Source organism: Peromyscus leucopus, chromosome 16_21 (assembly GCF_004664715.2).
Source record: "Peromyscus leucopus breed LL Stock chromosome 16_21, UCI_PerLeu_2.1, whole genome shotgun sequence".
NCBI lineage: Eukaryota > Metazoa > Chordata > Mammalia > Rodentia > Cricetidae > Peromyscus > Peromyscus leucopus.
In genome coordinates this window covers 7,156,713-7,179,426 of record NC_051084.1, presented here as the reverse complement: position 1 = coordinate 7,179,426, position 22,714 = coordinate 7,156,713, and the positions used below count along the sequence as shown (strand labels likewise).

Genomic DNA, 22,714 nt, shown 5'->3' with positions numbered 1-22,714 from the left:
GAGGACAACTTGATCTACAATAGCAAGTTCAAGGGCAACCAGGGCTACCTAATGAGACCCTGTCTCCAAAAAAAAAAAGTAATAGTAATTTACAAGTCTAAAAATAAAAAAGGAATTATACACGTAATTACACATAGTTACATGTAGACTTGAAAGAGACCGTTCCCTTCCCACTGTGTTTTTTCCCTTCTTGAGGGGTTACAGATGGAACCCAGGGGTCACGCCCGGAAGGCAAGCCTTCTTCTGCCATAGATCCACACTCCCAGCCCCACCACTGTACTTTCTTGGGGCCCCTCTTGGCCTCAGTTGGACACTTGGATCCTGTGGGTCCCACAGCCCATCCTCTACTTACCCACATGCAAACGGCTGTGAGGCTCCGGCCCAGCCAGTCAAAGACATTGAAATTCAAGAAACAAGCCACAGGAATGAAGTAGCTATCTGAAGAGAAAGGAGACAATGAGACACAACGCCTGGCCCTCTCTGGGCCTTGGCCTCCTCACTGTACAACAGAGATGTTTCCAGCCAATGGAAGGGCGGACAGGCCCGTGAAGATCCAGCAGGGCCGGAGGGTCCCCAGGTTGCCCATGCTCCACCCTTGGTCCCGCCCTTGACTCTGTCTGAATCTGTCCGGGGAAGCCGGGGCCCTTACTCCAGGCACTGGTGCCAGCAATGCTGGATTTCACCTCAGCTGTCACAGCAGGGAACAGCCCAATGGTAACCGTGAAGATGAAGCAGACAGACAGAGCCAGGACTGAGATCTGGGGAGAGAAAAGAGACTCATTCACGGTCCTGGTTGTCATGCCGGATGTGGAGTACAAAAGACCCAACAGCTGGACAGTGGTGGCCTTTAATCCCAGCGCTCAGGAGGCAGAAGCAGGTGATCTCTGAATTCAAGACCAGCATGGTCTGCTACAGAGTGAGTTCCAGGACAGCCAGGGACACACAGTGAAACCCTGTCTCGAACCCTGCCCCCCCCCCAAAAAAAATCAAAGAATTCCCAAAACACACACACACACACACACACACACACACACACACACACACACACACACCAGGAGAAAAGGAGAAAGCTCAATCTTAGGTCAGAAAGGGAGGTAGTGTACAGATGGACACAGCAGAAGGAGAGGAAGGGGTGAGGCAGGGAGGGCGGGACACCCCAACCCCACATACACTCTTAAGTATGGCCTTGATAGAGTGGTTTTTGCTGATGGGTGGAGAGCTGGGAGCTGGTACCCCAGATTCCTCTCTTCCTCCTCTTGGTTCCTCTCCTGTTGGGTGAGAGGTTATAGAAGGATCTTTAACTCTTGGGGAGGACAGAGCAATTGGAAAGTTGAGCTGGAGGTGGACACCTTCCTTAACTGGTTGGTCCACAGTTATACCCTAACACCCCATAGACCTAGACGCCCTTGACTCAAGTCCCTGGGGGCTACCCTTCCCCAAGGAGCTCACGTTACTCTGTTTTCTCTGAAACTGCTATCTCAGAACAAATGCCTGAGACGTTCAGGGTAATCCAAGTTCTCCTATTTTCCTTATTGAGACAAGATTTTGTGTGGCTCTGACTGGCCTTGAACTCACTGTATAGCCAAGGATGACCTTGAATTTCTGATCCTCCTGCCTCTACTTCCCAAACGTGGGGGTTACATGTGCACCACCTTGGCCGGTGCAGGAATCAGCTCGAGGCTTTGTGCAAACATTAACCAACCGAGCAAAACTCCAAGTCCCCTAGGGTCACCATGTCACCCTCACCTCACTCATGGTCACTCTGTCCTCCTTTGACTCAAAGCTGCCAGTTAATCCAATGTACCCTCACCCCCCACCCCATGCCACCCACCAGACTCCCTTTAGTAATTAAGACCTTTACTGATAAGATCCAACTTGGTCTCCTGCTCAGAGGGCCCCTCAAGGTTGAGCTGCAGGTAATATCGATAGAATTCCTGTTCAGCAAGGGAGATGGGGAAGTAGAGTCAGAGGCATCTCCAGAACTCCAACTTGCCATGTTTTCAGCTTCAGGACACCCCCGCTTTGAAACCCTGGGCCCTCCCACGCCCCCCCCCCCAAGCCAGCTTCCTCCACTTGCTTACCAGCCGAGGCAGAGCCAGGTAACACACTATGGCCAAAATGACAACAGCACAGGCCGTGATGAAGTACCCAAAGGCACTTTCTGACAGCTCGGAGCCACCTGGGGCGGACAGTGGACACGCTCAGACACACTCCGTCTCTCTAAATCATCCTGCCCTGCCTCCCCACAACCGGCCAGTGGGGGCAGTACGACTCACTGGCGATGGCACAGATCATGGCCACGGAGGTGAAGAAGCCAGCCAGGCCTTGGCCACTCATGATGGGGGCTGTGTAGTTGGCGGGCAGCACGCCAGCCAGACCAAAGAGGCTGGCTTGCAAAATGGCACCAAACGCTGAGGAACAGTATGGGCAGAATGTCAGCAGGGAGCCTTAACCCCAACTGCCCATCTGGGCCCCAACTCCCAACCCAGGCCCAGAGCTGCCCGCACTCTGTCCCTCAATTACAATTAATGAGCACGATCTTGATCATGGTGATGATGAAGAAGGACAGAGCACTCATCTCCACCTTCACCAAGACGGCAGTGATCAGGAACACCAGCAGGATAGCCACCAGGCTGCCCAGGACCCGAACAGACTGAGGGATCCTGTCGGAGAGGCGGGGCGGGGTGGGAGTCAGCAGGGACTGAGTGGAGGGCAGCCCGGGGCACCCGGGATGGGGAGGCCTACCTCTGATGCAGGAAAGAGTTGAGGCAGGTGAAGAGCAGCAGGGGCAACATGGCACACAAGGTCATGACGTTGTTGAAGATGGCACTGAGAGAACTCCGCTCTGGCAAGGACACCGTGGGGGCAGGTGAGGCCTCCGTGTCCTCGCTCGATCTGTCAGTGACTGAGGATGTATTTTGGGACAGGTCCAGGCGGTTTGTGAAATACTGTGGAGTTTTCAAAGGTTGAATGTTTGGAACCTCTGTCCCCCTGTGCCCAGAGGCACAGAATCAGGCCTTGAAAGCCTCGGGGTCACGTCCTCTGGAACCCAGTGCCTCCCCTGCCCCCAGCCTCACCAGAGTTGCTGTCATGAAAAAATTCCAGGGGAGCAATGTTCCCAGGCCCAGCACGAAGAAGATAAGCCATACTGCCTTATACCTGGGTAGGAAAGAGCAAAGTAACCCACCAAACCACCTTCTCTCCCTCCCCAGCTTCCCAGCTGTCCTAGCTGTGTGTCCATGTGTGGTGATGTGTGGGTCCTAAGGTACAGAGCAGGATGTAAGATGGGTCAAGGGAGAAGGCCCTCGGCCTCGGCACAGTTCTGGATGACGTGGGTGACAGAGCCTTTGCTCTCAAGTCCCAGAAGGCCTTCAGGCTGGGAAGCAGTGTGACCCACACGTTCAGCCATGGCTTTGGAACTTTGCTAAAGCGCTGGGTGGGTAGATAAAAGCGTGAACACAAGCCTCTCCCACCGCACCACATAGGCTAGAAGTAATTAGGCTGTCTAAGCGGGAACTCAGTAGTTCCCTGAAGGCCTCCGAGGTCAAGAAACACCCAGACCATTCTGGATCCAGTGGGACAGATGGTCTGGGTGCCTGAGGGGGCTGGGAAGCAAGGAGCTATAGATTTTTTTTTTCTCAACTAACCAGACAGAACCAGTTTTGTAGGCCAAACTACCAAGGGCAGGGCAGGTAGATTAAGGCCTATGGATGCCATAGGGTCCTGAGCATGAGGGAACAGTGCCAGTGAATCTGGATAGTCCTTGTCTATAAACTTAGCAACCCTGGTCCCTCCCCTTAGCCAGCACCCAGGTGCTTCAGCGATGGTGTCGAAGAGGCCTAACACAGAGAGACAGGCCTGGCCAGGGAGACAGGAGCTTAGTTCTTTGCAAACCTTAAACGGGACCGCCAGATAGGCAGGTCTGAGCCATGACCACCACAGCCCTCAAACTTTCCCCTTGAGATCAAGATGTTCAAGGCATGGCCCAGAGGTTCAGAGGAAGGCAAAACTCCAAGGGAAGGCTACACAGGACAGGAGGACAGAGTGGGGAGGGGCCAGGCAGCTGGTAATAAAGTGGGTGGAATGTCAAGGGGCTGGGCCGGGGCACCAGGCAGCCAGGGAAGGAAAGGAGGCAGAAAGCTCGGACCCACACTTACAATCCCCACCTGCCCCCTGGAAAACAGTCACAGAAGGCTGACACTCTCGCCAGATGTTACAGAGGTGGGGAAATGGTCCCAGAAAGATGAAACTAATCTTCCAGTCAGAATGGGCCTAGTTACATAGCCTTTGGCCCAGGAGGGAAATGGTGGGCAGAGGAGCTGGGAGGGGTTCAGAGACCCAAAGGACAAATCGGGCATCTGGAAGGAGAGGCAGCTTCATCAACTCTCACAAGCCTCGGCCTGCCTGAGAACATGACCAGAACCTCTTCTATCATAACACACATTCCGGACCCTAACTAGCTTGAGGAAGTTCACAGGCTCCAGAGACGGGAGGCTAGAAGGGTCAGGCCAAAGAGGAGGGTGGGCTGAGGTTATTCAAGGCAGAGGCCCCAGGGCAACCCCCAGGGACCGGGCAGTTCTGCCAGATGTGTTCTGGAATGAGGGAGGCAGCCAAGTGTCTCCCCACAGCCGTGGGAGGAGCCAGAAGCTGCAGGGCAACAGTGGACGCATGGACACAATCCAGCAGGGGACTGCCGCCCACCTAGCCCTGCAGGCACACTAGACGGCTCCCGGCCAAGGTACGCAAGTTCCCCACCCCACCCAGATGTAGACCTGACTCAGAACCACCGGCCCGGGAGCCGTAAGATAACTTCAAGTCCCAAATATTACACCTACCCCAACCCCTCCCCTAGAGATCCATTCCCTAGATTCCCAGCCCGGTTCCCCTCCCAGTGCCTTCCCCAGTACCTGTCCTGAGGCTGGTGACTGGTTGTCATGGTTCCAGTGTTCTCGGCTGTGCCTGGCTGGCAGCTCCCTCCCTCTGGCTCTTGCTAGGGGTAAAGGAATATTGAGGCCCTGTCTGGCTCAGCTTCCACACTGCCCTGGGCCCTTCTCAGACTCTTGAGGGTAGGGCTGGGCACACAGAGCAGACAAGGGAAGGTCCTCCAGGAGCCTCGGCAGGCTCGGGACCACTCGACCCGGCCCCATCTGGCCTTTGGCCCCAGTAAACCAGCCCTGTCGTCTCTCTGCCAGACTGGGCCGCACCTGGCTGCCGGCCTGGCCGCTGCCACCGCTATTTTTATCCAGCAGCAGAAGCAGTTTGGAAGCTTGGAAACCAAAGAGTGGGGATCAGGAGAGGAGGATGCATGATCCAGAGACGGGGAGAGAGTCAGAGAAGACAGGAAAGAGGTGGAAGGTCAGGGGCAGTGATGACAGTGGAGGGAGAGAGAGGGCCGAGGGGAGGAGACCGAGGGGAGGGGGAAAGCAAGGAGAGAAAGTGTGGAACAGCAAACAGATCTGCCGGAACTCAGGTCGCCCAGGGCCTGCTGGATGTCTGCATTCTCACTCTCCAGGCCCCCCCCACCCAATCAAGGCTCTGGTGGGGAGGGCCTTCCCGATCTGTTCCCTAGAGGAACCGGGACGCCAGGCTCTGCTGGTAACATCTAAGTCTTTCTTTCCAAGCACTGCCCAGGGGCTTCCTGAGTTCTCGACCAGTTTTCCAAGAATATATCTCATAATGACGGGAGGGGACGTAGCCTTCTCCACAGCCTAGCATGTTCCTGACTTCGACCCCAGGGCCATCGGATCCCTGCTCAGTTCCTTTCTCAGGCCCAGGCCACTATCCTCTGCCCCTTTCTGACAGTGGCCTTGAAGGGAAAATTGGAAAAGTGGCACACAGGCCCTAACAGGATGTTCCCAAGCTCCTAGCCACCCCCTCAGCATCCCTCCCCCGTGCCCCACTCACACAGGGGGGACACCCCAGCACCAGCAGGCCAAACAGTCCTGCTGCTGCAGGGAAGCAGGACCAGAATATAGACGGCACCCCCCCCCACCACGTGGAGCGAGCTCAGACGGCCATTTCTTGCCTAGGGCAGGCTGCTCCTACCCATGCTCCATCACTCACCGGATTCCTGCAGTCGACGTTGGCAGAAGGGTTGGAGCCAAAGGAATCTGGGTGCTCCCTAGGAGGGGGTCCTAGCTCAGGCTCAGGCAGAAGGCTGGGTCCTGGGTGAGGGTCCAGAGTGAAAGAGGCGGCAAAGGCTTATCAGGAGAGAATCCCTCAGGCCTCCAGGGCCCCCATTCAGCACAGTCTCATTAGCTAAGTTGCTGCAGAAGTTGGAAGCACCAGCGAAGCTGGGAGAGATAAGGGCCACCCTGCAGCTGGGAGATAAGACAGCAGAAAGGCTCAGCAGGGGAGCTAAGCGTGTGGCAGCCAGGTCAGCTCTCAGGTGCAGCCAGAACTCCAGGCCCCGCCCACCCAGACAAAGAGTCACAGCTGATCGATCACCCCAGGCCTTGCAATGGCTTTCCTACCCTTCTATTGGTAAAGCCCAGACTGCCCAAAGATCTTCTCGGTCCTGGGCAGCAAACCCACACACCTCCTAATGGAGGCAGAAGGCTCCTTCCAGTTTCTTGAAGGTCTCTGTGTGTCAGCCAGGCACCCCTCTAGGCACTAGGGACAGAGTGGTAAACAATAGTATTACTATTTTTTTTTTTCTCTAGGACTAGAGGGCTCTGCTGCGGCCGGAGGGAACCTGAGGACTCAGGTTTCTATCAGATAGTAAGGAAGGGACCCGCATCACACACAGCCAGTCCTCAGCACAGCACTCCGCCTCTCCCATACACCAGCAGAGTGAACGTAGCCTCAAGCCAGACAGACGGACGTTAACACTCTTCCTTCAGAAAACTGGCCTAGGCTTGGAGGAGTATTTATTTCTGTACACACACACACACACACACACACACACACACACACACACACACACACCTCCTTTGCAGCAACCCTCATCCCACTCCTGCCCACTAGTTAAAGCCCTGGGCAGCCCTTGGGTCCAGCCCACATCCTAACATTCCATTCACTATCCAGGTGCTTTGTTTTTGTCTGTCCAGCCATCTGATAGCAGTTCAGGGATTCTGGTGTCATTTCAGCCATGCCTTGACCTGTAGAGATGGAGCCCTGAAAGCAACCACCAATCTGAGGCCTTCTGTGTCCCAGGGTCCCAACACTTCTCACGTATCTGTTTCTCCATGAAGCTTGTGCTACGTTGGAGTCTCTAGTTGCAATATGCAGATACCTCCTCTTTCGGCGGCCCAGAAACTAGTACCAGGCAGTTTCTACTAAACAGACAGGGCCAACTGAGGTTCAGAGAGGCTGCGTCACTTGATGGACGCTGCAGAATTAGCGAGTGGGGGACCAGCATTAATACTCAATGTGCAGGTTACTCTAGATTTCTTCTGGGGTGGGGGAGGAGAAATTAAAACGGCTTCCCAGCTAGCCCCGTAGACTTCGATGAGGCGTATTCTGATCCAGTTAAAGGGTTAAAGCAAGTTGGGCGATTCAGGTCATTCTCGGCCCCACATAACATTCGTCTCAGGTTGAAGGCACCTCACAGCCATCCATGACACATACATTATTGCATGCAAAGGTCACACAGGACAAGACGAACGGCATGGGGGTTAATCAAGAAGAGGGGGCTGACTATCCGCACCAGGTTGGAAAGGGGGCCCGAGTCGGGTGACTAAGCCTCCATCCACCCGGAGCTTGGGTGTGCGCTTGTCTTTACTCTCCGTGTTGAGTAAATGAGGACGCGCCCAGGAAAGGGAGGCCAAGGACAGTTTAGCGGGTAAAGGAGCAGAACCCCCGCCTTCATTTGAATACCCAAATCCCCATCCTCCTGCCTCGGGGCAGAAGCCACGCAGCCTCTCTCCGGTTCAGACAGGAGCGATGACATTGAACCGCTCACTTGCCGACCCTCAGATGAGGTCAGTATAGCGACGGTGGCTTTCAGGCCCAGAAGCCAGGCTGCCCTGGACCCCGCTCCCCCGGGGACCCCACCGAAGGACCTCCCCCAACCCAGAGCCAGGCCCATGCGCGCCACGTGCTGCGCTGCTCCGCACGCGCCGCGTGGGGGCCACACCCCGAGTCCCCGTCGCGGCCGAGGAGCTGGCAGGCCAGGCCTCCCTTCCCCTCGTGGCAGGCCGGACACGCCACGCTCTGCCCCGGAGTCCCCGGCACGCCCGACCCGGGCCCCACGAGCACCTGCTGGAGAAGGACACCTCCCGCGCCGAAATCTGCGCGCCCGCCCCGCGCTTCCCGCGCCCGCCCGAGCGCTTTCAAACTCGCCCTCTGCTGGGCCCGCCCCGGGCCCGTGCGGGCCACCTCCTCCGGCGACAGCCGCCGCCCTGGCCCCGCCCCCGGTGCCCCGCCGCCCCCCTCAGCAGTTCTGGGCTTCCAGCCCCGGGGACCCAGCGCCTCGGGCCGCCGGGGCGGCTTGCTTCGGTGGCGAGCACGTCTTGGGACCCTTCCCAACCGTCACTCGTCCACGCAAACCGGGGAGGGGGCTCGGTCCCACACTGGGTACCCCTAGTCTACGCGAACCCAGGAGGTGCTCGGTCCCACACTGGGTACCCTAGTGTACGGGAACCCGGGAGTGGGCTCGGTCCCACACTGGGTACCCTAGTGTACGCGAACCTGGGAGTGGGCTCGGTCCCACACTGGGTACCCTAGTGTACGGGAACCGGGGAGGGGGCTCGGTCCCACACTGGGTACCCCTAGTGTACACGAACCTGGGAGTGGGCTCAGTCCCACACTGGGTACCCCTAGTGTACGGGAACCCGGGAGGGCCTAGGGCCCACACTGGGTACCCCTAGTTAGTGTACGGGAACCTGGGAGGGCCTAGGTCCCACACTGGGTACCCCTAGTCTACGCGAACCCGGGAGGGGCTCAGTCCCACACTGGGTACCCCTAGTCTACGCCAGCCTGGGAGTGGGCTCGGTCCCACACTGGGTACCCCTAGTTAGTGTACGGGAACCTGGGAGTGGGCTCGGTCCCACACTGGGTACCCCTAGTCTACGCGAACCTGGGAGGGGCTCGGTCCCACACTGGGTACCCCTAGTGTACGGGAACCCGGGAGGGGCTCGGTCCCACACTGGGTACCCCTAGTGTACGCCAGCCTGGGAGGGGCTCGGTCCCACACTGGGTACCCTAGTGTACGGGAACCCGGGAGGGGCTCGGTCCCACACTGGGTACCCTAGTGTACGCCAGCCTGGGAGGGGCTCGGTCCCACACTGGGTACCCCTAGTGTACGCGAACCCGGGAGGGGGCTCGGTCCCGCACCCCTAACTTCCGCCCCGAGCCTGTGCTCCTACACATTCCACGGCGGGACTCTTGCACAGACAGGCCCTGTGCTCGCACAGGCCCAGACGCCCCCACAGCCACGCTCCACCTCAGGTGTTCCGTTATCCCTCCCCGAACCCCGCCCACGCCATCATTTACACCGTTTTACTTTTAGCACCCCCTCACACACGCCCTCCCAACGCAGCCTTCTTCCTTCCCATCCCTCCTTTTCCCTTGAGAAGACTTTCCGCCCCTGCCCTGGTGGGATACCTCAGACTTAATGGTTCTGGAACCCGGATGCAGGGGTGTGTTCTGTTTTCTCTCCACCCTTCACAGGCAGGCGCGCACACACCGCAAACAGCATTTCCCCCACCCCCACACCCCCACCCACTTTGCCCTGAAGGCTATTTGTTTAGGGGACAGTCCTGAGGTCTCTAGGAAAACTGAAGCACAGCTGGAGACCGGAGAAGGGGGAGCCAGGAAAGGCCTCACATCCTGCACATCCCTTTGTCCTAGCCGGCATCCCAGGCGTCTCCCTGCCCCAACCCAAGATGATAACCGTTAGGGCTAGAAGGCTTCCTGAGCCTCATGTCACCCCTGTCCTCCGATGGCTGGGGTGGGGGGGACGGCGGGGGAGGCCATCACGTGCCTCTGGGGGCCCGCAAGGATTCATTATTCCTTCTTTCCTGTTGGCAGCAAGGAGGGAAGGATTCATTCTTGGTCCCTACAGAGGCTGGGGAGGGTCCTGAGGAGAGATCATTCCATCCAGGCGGCCTACCTCACCTACCTTCCCAAGGAACCTGTCCCCTGAGAAGCCATTGGAACTAATTAACAATTACCAGCACTAAACACTGCAGGGAAAAGGTGCAGTCATTCTCTCTAGAGAAAGACTGGGCCCTGAGGAGGTGGCCGACTCCACTGAGGACGGTGGGCTCTCCCCAGCTACCCTGGTGGGGTGTATCCAGCCTTGCATGGATGACACATCTCCCCACGAGCACCAAGTAAACAGGGCAGGAAGTCGGGCTTGGGTGGTATTTTTCTGGGCACTATCCCATGGCTTGAGAGCAGCCTCATGTCTGCCCACAACCCCAGACTCCTGCCCTCTGTTTATCCGGTCTCTGTCTTCCTTGGTCCTGCGCCGCACACCCACTTTCCCTTCCCGGCCAAGTAGCTGGCACATCTGTCAGAGAGATCCACTAGGCACGGCCAGGCTGGGGGCCAGGGGCCTGCCCTTGTGTACAAAGGGGGCTGGAAGTGAAAGGAGAGCCGTGGTGAGGGTCCTGGCCAGACGGAGGAGGGCTGGTTCCTCTCCTCACGCCCACGGGGACCTGGCCATCTATGCAGATGGCCACGGCCAGGCCTGTTGTTGTTGGAGAAGAGCCCATCTGGCAAGCTCCTTTGCCTGGGTTCCATCCAGCACCCACACCCCAGGCAGCCCGAGCCAGTCACTGGTGCCAGGGCCCTCTGCTGGACAGCCCCAGGAAGCCAGCTCTCACAGGCCTGGGTCTCCAGGTTCTGAGGCACCGTCGTCCTCACATCATGGTTCTCTCCCCTCGGCCCCTAAGGTTGGGTTAGGATGGCTTTGCCCACCTGCCCTGATGTGTCTGTCCTGTTCACCACCCCAGTTGGGGCTGTGGCTGGCTCGACGCTTCTCCCCCTCCCCCTTTGGAAGGTAGCTTGGCTTCATACCACACTCCCAGCCCTCTCTCCCCAGGCCTGTGTTCTCTCAGCTGTTAGCAACAGCCATCTGTGTTTGCTGCAACAGTGTTTGCATCGGCCTGTCACAAGGGGGTTGTCACAAGCTACATCGCAAGTTCTCTGTTTGCGATTACATCTCCGTGGCCTCGTGGCAGAAAAGGAACTGGGGAAGGCCCAGAGAAACACTTGCCCAGCCTGCTCAATGTAAGGGCACACGGAAAAGATTCAACGATGATGGAGAGGAATTTTAAGGCAATGTGGTTTTGTTGTTTTGTTTTGTGATGCTGGGGAGGGGGGTCAAGTTCAGGACCCGAAACACGCTAGTGACATGCTCTGCCACTGGGCTAGCTCCTCAGCCCTAACGCCACTGTTAATAAATAAATAAATAAATAAATAAATAAATAGTTTAGTGGGAAAAGTCCACGATGAATACAATATCAAGCTGCAGTGTGTGGAGGCCAGAACCTCAGGGACCATCCACAGGTTTTTTTTTTTTCAAGAGTTTGCATTTGTGTGTGTACACCACCTGGGTGCCAGTGCATTCGGAGGCCTGAGGGCTTTGGATCTCTGGGAACTGGAGGTACGGTGTGAGGTACCTGATATGGGTGCTGGGAACTAAAGCCAGGTCCTCTACAGGGACAGTAACTCCTTAACTGCCGGGCTATTTCTCCAGCCTCCGTGTGTTTTGTTTTTTTAGACAGGGTCTCACTAAGTAGCTCTGGCTGGCCTGGAACTCGCAGTGCTGTGTGCCACCAGCCGGGCCCACCTTGTTTTTTGATACAGGATTTCTAACCATCGGTCCCCTGCCTTCCCTCCCCGGTGTGAGGGTTCCAAGTGGCATCACAGCTTTGAAAGAACATTGTTTTCTTTTAACTTAGGTTCTGAGAATTGAACTAACTGAGCAAGTCTCCCCATGCCCCAAATCAAAGTCTCAAATAAAGACAGCGGTGTACACAGAGTGGACACTAGGTCAGGGTTCAAGAAGTTCCTTTGCTCTGAGCCTGGGCCACTAGCCAAATTCTCAGATGTATCTCCTAACCCTCTGGCTTGGCAGTAGGCAGGGGACAATTTTAAGTGGTCCGGAGCTCAAACAACCATCTAATTGTGGGCCTACAGATTCCGGGGGGGAGATGGGATCCTTCCTCAAGAGGCGGCAGATTTGGATTCCGCTGAGCCACCTCCTCCTCAAGGGCCTGCTGGACGCGACACCGACGGAACCGCGGTGCAGCCCGGGTCGGCTCCCCTCCTCCCGGGCCCGGCCACTACGCACCTGCTGAGACCAGGGCACCCGCATCCGGACGGGGCGGGGGCGGGGGCGGGGCAGAACGAAGGTCCCCAGGGCCTGGGGACCGCAGCCTCCTCCCGACCTCCTCACCTCGGGGTGGGGGCAGCTGCCAAGGCCGGAACTGGCCGGTCTCTGGCTGGAGAGGAGCGGCCACCGACTTGAGCCGGACAGCCTCCGCTCCGCCGGCCCCGCCCCGTGCTAATCGAGGTGTGGAGATCCGACGACACCGGGTGGCCCGGAGGAGGTCCAGTGGGAGGGGCCGCGGGGCTGAGAAGGGACGAGTTAGGGAAGGTGGGACTGCCTTTAATCCGCTTGTCCCCACAGGTCGCGCGCGCGTGCTCTAGTTTCTGAGGACTCTGTAGGAAGCAGCTGGGCCCCAGGAGGAGGGAAAAGCGGGGCGGCAGGGCCTGGGAGGTAAGGTGGGAGCGGGGAGTTGCTGATCAGCTCAGACGACACTCCTTGCCCAGCCTCAAGTTTCTAAAGGAACCTGTAGGGGAATCCCCAACTTGATTGGGGATCGCGACAGAGGCCTGTATTCCTCATTATACCCCCTTTAACTTACAGCCCAAGACATCCCTAGAAGGACTACTGTGTGGAAATCATAATCAAATTATCCAGGGGATCTTACTACACAATGCTCACCCACGCATGCATACACTGCACACACACACACACACACACACACACACACACACACACACACACACAGAGGTTCTCAGGGCCTCTACCGGGGAGTGAGAAATAAAGTAAGTTTTTAAACTTATTATTTTATGTGTACGGGTGTTTTGCCTGGGTGTGTGTCTGTGCACCAGGTCGGTGTCCTTGGAGGCCAGAAGAGACTATGGAACTAGGGTTATAGAGAGTTGTGAGGGGCCACCTGGGTGCTGGGAATTGAACCCAGGTCCTCTGGAAGAGCAGCCAGTGCTCTCAACTGCTGAGTCCTCTCTCCAGCCCTATGATGTGAAATTTTTAGGTGACTTCCTATTTCTTGGAGGGTGGTATGACCTCGGTCAAAGACGCCCCTAGTTCCCTCCCCACCGCCCACTGGCCCACCTCCCTTTCCCCAGCACCTCTAGCTGAGCGGTCTCCAAAGCTTGCCCCTATCAACTTTCCTTCCCCGCCAGCCCGCTAGCCTTCCTGTAAGGCAGATCTAAGCCACTCCTGGGCCTCCGTGGGAGGATCCGAACGAAGTTACACAGCTACAGGCAACTTGTAGCTTGTGAAGACCGAGAGACAGATGGAACAAGTTCTCCAGAGCAAGTCTTGCCAGTGGCTTCCCTCCCTCTCCCTCCCAGCCTCTCACAGATAAACCCTGGTCGAAAGGCAAGAGCAGGGATGGGGAGACTTTCAGAAGCACCCCAGTCATCCAGCACCGGGCTGGGGATGGAGCTCAAACGGTAGAGTGCTTGCCTAGCATGCAAAGTTCTGGGTTCGGTCCCCAGTGCCGCACAAGCTGGACTTGGATGTGGGTGTGTACCTGTAATGAGGGAAGGCAGGAGTTTAAGATCATCCTCAGCGGTCTGAGGCCTGCCTGGTAGACACAAAATCCAATCTCACAAACAACAGCAACATAATCCACCATTGTTTATTGGCCCCGGGCTGCAAGCTGAGCTTTGAGAATACGTCTGTCTCAGAAGGGAGCCAAGGTCCTATTATTTTAAGGTAAAATTTAAGTCTGGAAGACTGGACAGTTTGGATTTAAATACCACCTCTCAGCTCAGTTGTCTTTTGTCTCAGTTTAACCTTGTCTCTTTCCTGACCTTGAGGCCCTCATTTACAGCTCTACCCTGGAGGCCAGAGGTCATTGGCGGAGCTGCAGAGAGGAGGAAAGAACACCGTATCTGTGGTCTGCTGGATCCTAGGGAAGTGGGAGCTCTCCGGTCGGTCTTCTCCCACCAGGCCTTCTGCGGTCAGTGCAGATGCCTGGACTAGTCCACTCCACAAGAAAGTACTTTGATGGACATTGCTGCTTCCGCGACCCACGGCCTCACTTCTGGGGGCCCAGTCTCTCCTTCCTCTGGGAGTGGTCCACTCTGGAGGTCTCTCTAGCATCCGGTGGCTGTTGCTGGCTGAGGACAAACAGCAGACAGCCCAGCAAAGCCTCTCTCATGTCTTGGGAGCTCAGTCGACGGGCCAGTCGGCGCAGCAGCGGCAGGAGGTGCTGGCGGGCCAGGCGGGCAATGGGCAGCAACAGGCGGGACAGCAGCGATCGGAGCAGCATCGGGAGAAGCGGAGCGGGCATGGCAGAGCCTGGACCTGCGAAGGGAACCCAGGCTCCAGGCTCCACCCACCTCACCTGGCAAAGCCCACGGGTGGACGGGCGACCTCCCTTCCGCTTACACCTCTGGTTCCCTAGCCCCCCCGCCCCCCCACTGACTCGTGGGTTAGGTTTGCTCCGGTGAAGCCTTTCTCCTACAAGACAGCTGGCTCAGGGGGTTCACTCACTGTTAGCCCAGATGGGAACTGGGCCCAGGAGTGGGGGCAGCTGAGGCTACAGACTGCTGTTCTGGCCTCCGCTGGCACCGCAGCTGCCCAGTACCCACTTCCTTTAATCACTCTCGCCCTCCGCACACTCTGACCCGAGGCCTGCACTCCATTGCCCTCCCATCTACCACCTCGAACCAGTCAGTGGCGGCTCTCACCAGTCAGAACTGCTGCTCGGAGTCGATTTCAGGACGCCTTTGCCTGCTGGGGCTGTGGAGGCCGCATCACTGGAGAGCACAAGGTAGCCCCGCCCCCTCAGCCTCCACCCAGCTCAGCTCACTTGGGTGTGGAGGGGTACAGTGCGGCAACAGCTGTGTGCTGGCACCTGGCGCATGGAGTCCAGCTGCTCCCTCTTCCAGTCTGAGGAGGAGGAGAAAGGAACACGCGCAGGCATGTCCCCTCGGGAGGACAGACCTCAGAGGTGGACCGTGTGACCTGAAGCATGCGGACTCTTCTGGGCTCTGTCACTTTGTTGTGTTGCCTCTGGAAGTGGAGGAAGAACTGGAGGAATCAGAGAAGAGGACGGCATGTGGTTGATGAGTGAGATGCAGTAAAGCTGTGTGCAGACACATTTCCTAACCCCGGTCTATGCTACTCCAGCGGCTAAGCCAGCCAGGGCCTGCAGGGTCTCTGATAGGCCATCTTTGGGGGCAGAGGATTGGACACACAGCTTCTGTCACAGCTGAGCACAGTTCCATACAGCTGGGTGGCATGCCCACTGAAGGACAGAAGGAGGGACATGCAGTTCAAGACTGTCTCCGGTCATTCCACTGCCTTAGACTAAACAAGATTCTATATATGTGTGTGTGTGTGTATACATACATACATACATATATATCTCCATGCATCCATACATATATATACACACATACATGCACACACACATATATAGTTCCAGTTATATCTGGATATCTGGTTGGGTGTATGGTACAAATTTTATTTGGTTTTGTATTTTTTGTTTTTAAGAATTTCATTCTCTGGGCTGGAGAGATGGCTCAGAGTTAAGAGCACTGGCCATTCTTCCAGAGGTCCTGAGTTCAATTCCCAGCAACCACATGGTGGCTCACAACAATCCATAATGAGATCTGGTGCCCTCTTCTGACCTGCAAGCAATAGGTAGGCAGAACATTGTATACATAATATATAAATAAATCAAAAAAAAACTTTCAACTTTGGGGCTGGAGAAATGGCTCAGCAGAAGAGCACTTGACTGAGCCGGTGCGCACGCCTTTAATCCCAGCACTCGGGAGGCAGAGGCAGGCGGATCTCTGTGAGTTCAAGGCCAGCCTGGTCTACAGAGTGAGTTCCAGGACAGCCAGGGCTACACAGAGAAACCCTGTCTCTAAAAAAGACAAAAAACAAAAACAAAACAAACAAACAAAAAAGCACTTGACTGCACCAGAGCTCCTGAGTTCAATTCCCAGCATCCACAGGATGGCTCACATCCAATGGGATCAGATTCCTTCTTCTGGTGTGCATGAAGACAGAGCACTCATACATAAAATACACAAATAAACAATCTTAACAAATAAGAATTTCATTCTTCAGAAAGCACCTGTAACTCAAGGCTGGATTCAGTGGAGAGAGGCTGTCGTGGTTGGTTTAATGTCAACTTGCCACAAGTGGAAATCACCAAAGTAGGGGGCCTCTCCTGAAAAACGTGCTGACTGCCTCACTTGAAGCAGGGAGAACGGCCCTGTGGTGGGCAGCAGCTTCTGGAAGCAGTCCAGATCAAAAGGGCGTGGCAGAAGGAAAATGATCTGACTTCTGCTGGATTGGCGTCTCTCGTGCCCCTAATTAATTTAAAATTCTTTAGTTTGGGGGCTGGAGAGATGGCTCAGGGGTTAAGAACATTGGCTGCTCTTCAGAGGATCCGGGTTCAATTCCCAGCACCCACGTGGCAGCTCACAACTGTCTGTAACTCCAGTTCCAGGGGATCCGACACCCTCACACAGATATGCATGCAGGCAAAACACCAGTCAATGATCATTAGAAAATAAAAATACAATTTTTAAAAAAATCTCTAATTTTGATATAGCCATCCCATTGGTTCTGTTCTTCTAGAGAACCCAGAATAATACAGTAGCCATGAAGGTTTTCAAGCTTCAAAGATGTGGGAATATGATCACTTGTCATCTGCTATTATTAGCTGTCCTCATCAGCATCAAAAACCCTGGAGGAGGAAAATGTTAAAGATTAAGAAGAGGCCGGTGGTGGTGGCACACATCTTTAGTCCCAGCACTCCAGAGGCAGAGGCAGGTGATCTCCAGGTTCGAGGCCAGCCTGGTCTACAGAGTGAGTTCCAGGACAGTCAGGGCTACACAGAGAAACCCTGTCTCGGAAAAACCAGGAGGAAATGGAGGGCTTAAGAAGGGAAACCTGGAAAGCGGCAGGAATGTAGACTGACAGGCACCCAGCTCCTCTCCTACTTACTGTGATCAGGTTCAGTAGTCACAAGCTTGCCCCACCCTCCCTCCCTCCCTCCCATACATCCCACCCCATCAGCCTGCCACTGTGTGGTTACCCAGCAAAAGCAGGTGAGTCTTGAGTTCATGATCAATTTCTCACCTCCACCTGTTGCAGAGAAGCAACAGTCACAGCTACTTCAAAAGTGAGGGCCCTGAGGTCAAGGATCAGAGTACCCTGCTCCGTCACACTGGATGAACGAACAGGCTTGCCCTTTCCTTAGATCTTCCTATCTTCTGTAACTGGAATTTGCATTTTTCCCGTGATTTGGTTTGTTTTCCTAGATTCCTGATGCTGTTTCCACTCATTAGTAAATCTACATGGCTTTACTTTCAAAATGGAATTGGGGAGGATGGCGGGGCAGTTCAGCAGTTAAAAGCACATGTAGCTCCTCCAGAGGACCTGAGTTCAGCTCTCGAAAGCAGCATAACTCCAGCTTCAAGAGATCCAACATCTTCTGGCTTCCACTGGCATTGCACTCACAATCTCACACACACACACACACACACACACACACACACACACACACACAGAATTTGTGTAAAAAAATAAAAATAAAAATCTCTACATGGCCCTAGCTGTTCTGGAACTCACTGTGTAGACCAGACTGATTCACAGAGGCCTGCCTCTGTCTCCCAAGTGCTGGGATTAAAAACATGTGCCACCACAGATTCAGCTTTAAAAAAAAAAAAAAATTGATGGAGAGTGGTGGGGCACACCTTCAATCCCAGCACTCAGGAGGCAGAGGCAGGCTGATCTCTAAATTCAAAGTCAGTCTGATCTACAGAGTAGGTTCCAGGACAGCCAGTGAATGCTACCCAGTGCTACACAGAGAAACCCTGTCTTGAGGGGGGAAAATCAAATCAGATCTTTAAAAAAAAAGGAACTTGTGAGCAAGGCATGGTGGCTTCTACTTATAATTCCAGCCTTTGGGAGGTAGAGACAGGAGGATGAACAGTTCAAGGCTGTCCTCGGCTCCATAGAGTTTGAGGTCAATCTGGACTTTATGAAACCTTGTCTCAAAAAAAAAAAAAAAAAATCTGGAGCTGAGGATGTAGCTCAATGGTAGAGAGTTTGAGGTGGGATAAAAAGACAGGGAAAATTATGGGAACATGAGGATACATTCTCTTAATGTAGAATCCAGTTAAAGCCTCTCGTCTGCAGAAAAGCAGGCATCCCAGCATAATTAACACTTCCTGTGAGGGCTGCCAACACAGGGACAATATTTCACCTATATAGACATATTTTCAAACAAAAAATGTTAAAGTAGCAATAAAACAAACAATGCCCTAGTTCATATGGTTAGGGCCTCACTTTTCTCCCAGATAATTTGTGGGGGTCTCACAAACAAAACTATTCACATTTGTTCACAGCAAAGCTATCCTAACCTCCTACATGCCGTGTGCTAATGGGATTTTTATGTTGTTTTCCAGACAGGATCTTACATAGTCCAGGTTGATCTTTGTCTTCGTTAGGGTTTCTATTGCTGTGAAGAGACACCATGACCACAGCAACTCTTATAAAGAAAACATTTAATTGGGGTGTTTTACGGTTTCAGAGGTTTAATCCATTATCGTCATGGTGAGAAGCATGGCAGTGTGTAAGCAGATGTGGTGCTGGAGAAGGAGCTGAGAGTTCTACATCTTGATCCACAGGCAACAGGAAGTGAACTGTCACATTGGATATGGCCTGAGCATATTGAGACCTCAAAGCTCGCCTCCACAGTGACACACTTCCTCCAACAAAGCCACACTCACTCAAACAAGGCCACACCTCTTAATTGTGCCGCTCTCTATAGGCCAAGCATTCAAACATATGAGTCTATGGGGACATTCCTATTCAAACCCTGGTTTATGTGGAGATTGGGATCAACCCAGGGATTTATTCTACCAAGTGAGCTATATCCCCAATCCTGATCCAGGGTTTTATCTTATCTGATCTTTCCTGAATATTTCAGGAACTGTCCTGTGATTTCACTTAAATTCTTTGTAAGGACTTAAATATAATAGCTTTAAAACCCACCAAAAGAGTGTGTGTGTGTGTGTGTGTGTGTGTGTGTGTGTGTGTGAGAGAGAGAGAGAGAGAGAGAGAGAGAGAGAGAGAGAGAGAGAGAGAGAGACCTTCTTTGGGAAAATCATACACTTATGTCTCACTTTTTCCCTGTTCTTCAATCTGCTGAAAATGCCCTTTGATAAACTCCAGCTCTGCTTCACACTGATTTGTCCTGAAATTCTCTCTGTGTCAAAGGCTTTCCCTGAGTGGAAGTCTCTGGACTCTGGGGCCTAGAGGACTAAGGGAACTCCTCAAGTGTCTACAGACAAGGAAGAGCGAGCGTCCTCACCCCGCTATTGCTGATGATTTTATCTAGCCTGTGCCAGCCCCCGATGCTACTGGAACCACCCTCACATGGGCTTCTGTCCATTCTCTCTAGGATTACCACAGTATCCATGAGACTGATGTTCCTGTTTATCTTTTGTGACCCAAACAGCCCTTGTAAAATATGCATAGAATCTGCCCTGCTTCTCTTCCAGCTGCCCAGGGTTCCCACCTCATCTTTAGGACAAGTTCAAGTCTTAACAATGAAGTCCATGGTTTCAGGATTTCAGGATGTACAGCTCAGTAACAGGCCTCTCACCTACAAGATTTGAGACCCCAGGTTTCACTCCCAGCTCTGAACCAGGCAAACCTAAACAAAAACAAACACCACAAAAAACGCAAAGCATCTAGCTATCACCCTCAAGAGCCTTGGGTAATGTGACCTCCCTTGACTTCCTGATTTAGTTTCTAATTCTTTAAAAAATATATTTTATGAATTTGTAAGTATGTTCATAATTTCTTTTCCTTTAAAAATGTATTATGAAATCCCAGCACTTGGGAGGCAGAAGCAGGCGGATCTCTATGAGTTTGAGGCCAGCCTGGTCTACAGAGCAAGATCCAGGACAGGATCAAAAGCTACACAGAGAAAGCCTGTCTCGAAAAAACAATAAGTAAATAAATAAATAAATAAATAAATCTTTTAAAAATGTATTATGATTATTTTATGTATATGGTGTTTTCTCTGCAAGTAGGTCTGTAAGCCACAGGAATGCCCATGCACACGGAGGCCAGAAAAAGGCATCAGATCCCCAGGGACTGAAGTTTGTTTGTTTTTGAGACAGGGTTTCTCTGTGTAGTTTTGGCGCCTTTCCTGGATCTCACTCTGTAGGCCAGGCTGGCCTTGAACTCACAGAGATCGGCCTCCCAAGTGCAGGGATCAAAGGCGTGTGCCACCGCCACCTGGCATGGGACTGGAATTTTACAGACAGTTGTCAACCACCGTGTGGGTGCTGGGAACCAAATTCTAGGTTCTCTGCAAGAGCAGTTAGTGTTTTTAGCTGCTGAGCCATCTCTCCAGCCCCTCTGTATTGATTTTTAACATCTGTATATGAGTGTTTTGCCTACATGTATATTTAGGAGCCGCATGCATACAATGCCTGCTGAGGCGAGAAGAGGGCATCAGATCCTCTCAAACTGGAGTCACAGATGGCTGTTACCCACAGATGTGAGTGCTGGAAACTGAGCCTTGCTCCTCTACAAGAGCAGGACGTGCTCTGAACCACTGAGCCATCTTTCCAGCCCTTAGCCTCTGAGTCTTGCCTGTCTTACTCTCTTTTCCAGGCAGCAATGGCCTCCTTACTATGCCTGAACTGTGCCTCAGAGAACAGTAAATTCTGCCTAAGGCTTTGCACTGAGGGGAAGAGAACATGTTGCTGTGTCCCTGGACGTTTCTAAGTTCTTTGACTAGTGTATGAATTAAATTGACCTGAAAACAGACTGATAGGTGAAAACCAATTTTAATTATGTATGGACTAATGGGAGTTCCATGAATTTAAAAAAAAAAAAAAGAAAAAAGGTGCCAGGGGGTGGTGGCCCATGCCTTTAATCCCAACACTTGAGAGGCAGACAGGAAGATATCTGTGAGTTTGAAGCCAGCCTGGGCTACAGAGTGAGTTCCAGAAAAGGCGCCAAGTTTTACACAGAAAAACCCTGTCTCGAAAAACAAACAAACAAACAAACAAAAGCAAGGATGCCAGCAAGCATTGAGGTCTATGTACCATCCTGAGCCACAGAAAGCAAGAGCAGCACGAGCCTTCCTGGGGTGACAGAGACAAGCTGGGGAGGCTGAGACACCAAAGAGTGGAGAGTAGATTGTCTTGTTCTGTGGATAAGTCTCAGGAGGAGGAAGACTGCTGACCTCGCAGTGGACTTCTCTCACTGCAAAAAAGGGAAGAAAGAAACCTTGGTGGTAAAAGTTATTTTAGAACAGCTGTCTTCCTGCTATGGAAGACTTTACAAGTAATCATTTTCTTTGTGGAAGTTTTGTTCACAAAAGGGCAGCTTTTGAGAGAGACCTCTGTGCCCACAGTTTCTTGAAACAGCCAGTTGAAATAATCAACATGCCAAAGAGGCAAGTTTTGGGGTTGCATAGTCAGGTCTCCTGAGCCCCAGCTGAACCTTTCCCCAGATGTTTTCACAAGCCCACGTCTTCCCTGCTGGCTAGCTTTCACAGGAATGGAAGACTATGCAGGCTGCTGAGGAAGGAAAGCCATCAATGGTCTGATTCCCGTGTGGACACTGCATCCTAACCTGCCAGGCAGGATGGGCCATTGGCACACCCGTGGTATGAGTGTTACACGAACAACCAACCACGTTCTCTTTGGATTTGAGGATTGCTCCACGAGAGGAAATTCAGGCTTGGTCAAAAGCTCATGGTTCTGGAGGTCATAGGCTCTAGTGGGAAACTTACTATCCTTAGTTGGCTAAATGGACATGCTCTCAAGTCACCTTATAAATACTTATGCTTATACCCATAGATCAGTGCAGCTCTCAACGAAGCTTTCTCCCCTGCCCCCCCCCCCCCCCCCCCCGCCCCAGTGGGCAACAGTTAACACAGAGACTCATACCTCATCAAATGTTGAGAGTAAGTGACAGTTTAGTGCTCAGCCTTAACTGGGACATTTATATTTCCCCCCTTCAAAACTCAGGGGCTGTCACAGAAGAGGAGGCAGAAAGAATGTTAGAGCCGGAGGATGGGGAGGAGGACTGTGAAATGCGGTCTCGGGACATGACATCGCATCGCACTCATGAACTCACATGTCATGAAAGACCCCCACAAACCCAAGCTGACCGATCCGCCAACTCTGCAGCAGGCAGCGCGGTTAGACTCCACAGGTTACCAAAAAACCGGGTGACACGAAGGAGGATGTGTTGAAGGGTGTCTGGATGAGTGGGAGTTGTTGGAGATACAGATGATCAAGATACACTGTATACATGTATGAATTTGTAAAATAACATTTTTTTTTTAAGTTTCACATTCCTGAAACTGGGTCTGGAGATTGTGCCATAACCCACAGACAAAGCATTTCTATCTATGCAAAGAAAAGCTAGAAGCCGGGCGGTGGTGGCGCACGCCTTTAATCCAGCACTCGGAGGCAGAGCCAGGCGGATCTCTGTGAGTTCGAGGCC

The 22,714-nt window shown here is 53.5% G+C and overlaps 2 protein-coding genes and 1 long non-coding RNA gene across 7 annotated transcripts in view; 1 reads left to right on the top strand and 2 right to left on the bottom strand.

Moving 5' to 3' along the window:
- The window catches only part of LOC119086796, an 18,655-nt gene extending 2,705 nt beyond the window's left edge, over positions 1 to 15,950 (top strand). Inside the window, exons 2-3 of the long non-coding RNA XR_005090152.1 lie at positions 2,911 to 2,913; positions 15,939 to 15,950. This is a non-coding gene — a long non-coding RNA (uncharacterized LOC119086796). The remainder of the gene's footprint in view (positions 1 to 2,910; positions 2,914 to 15,938) is intronic.
- Slc29a1 (solute carrier family 29 member 1 (Augustine blood group)) lies at positions 113 to 8,302 on the bottom strand. 5 transcript variants are annotated; one of them, XM_037200032.1, is made up of 13 exons: positions 8,200 to 8,302; positions 6,474 to 6,612; positions 6,064 to 6,164; positions 4,908 to 4,990; positions 3,078 to 3,159; positions 2,746 to 2,948; positions 2,524 to 2,663; positions 2,277 to 2,411; positions 2,082 to 2,179; positions 1,856 to 1,934; positions 1,171 to 1,268; positions 650 to 758; positions 113 to 438 (listed from the first exon to the last, which is right to left on the bottom strand). In XM_037200032.1, the coding sequence occupies exons 4-13, from the start codon at positions 4,934 to 4,936 to the stop codon at positions 128 to 130; spliced, it is 1,284 nt and encodes a 427-aa protein (XP_037055927.1). In that variant the 5' UTR covers positions 4,937 to 4,990; positions 6,064 to 6,164; positions 6,474 to 6,612; positions 8,200 to 8,302; the 3' UTR covers positions 113 to 127. The 5 variants fall into 5 exon arrangements, with proteins under 5 accessions (XP_037055927.1, XP_037055926.1, XP_037055925.1 ...); XM_037200031.1 differs by having other exon boundaries at positions 6,064 to 6,320; positions 6,539 to 6,612; XM_037200030.1 differs by having other exon boundaries at positions 6,539 to 6,612.
- Mymx (myomixer, myoblast fusion factor) lies at positions 13,825 to 15,525 on the bottom strand. The gene is made up of 2 exons (XM_028890719.2): positions 14,902 to 15,525; positions 13,825 to 14,515 (listed from the first exon to the last, which is right to left on the bottom strand). Exon 2 carries the CDS (start codon positions 14,499 to 14,501, stop codon positions 14,247 to 14,249), a length of 255 nt encoding a protein of 84 aa, XP_028746552.1. The 5' UTR covers positions 14,502 to 14,515; positions 14,902 to 15,525; the 3' UTR covers positions 13,825 to 14,246.
- Positions 15,951 to 22,714: the final 6,764 nt, after the last annotated feature.

Excerpts from the sequence above, each read along its gene's own strand:
- Slc29a1 (XM_037200032.1), bottom strand. The coding sequence starts at position 4,936 with ATGACAACCAGTCACCAGCCTCAGGACAG. Across the intron at positions 2,412-2,523 it reads CAAGATCGTGCTCATTAATT|CGTTTGGTGCCATTTTGCAA; the intron begins GTAATTGAGGGA and ends ACTGTTCCTCAG. Across the intron at positions 759-1,170 it reads TCAAGGCCATACTTAAGAGT|ATCTCAGTCCTGGCTCTGTC; the intron begins GTATGTGGGGTT and ends TTCTCTCCCCAG.
- Mymx (XM_028890719.2), bottom strand. The coding sequence starts at position 14,501 with ATGCCCGCTCCGCTTCTCCCGATGCTGCTCCGATCGCTGCTGTCCCGC.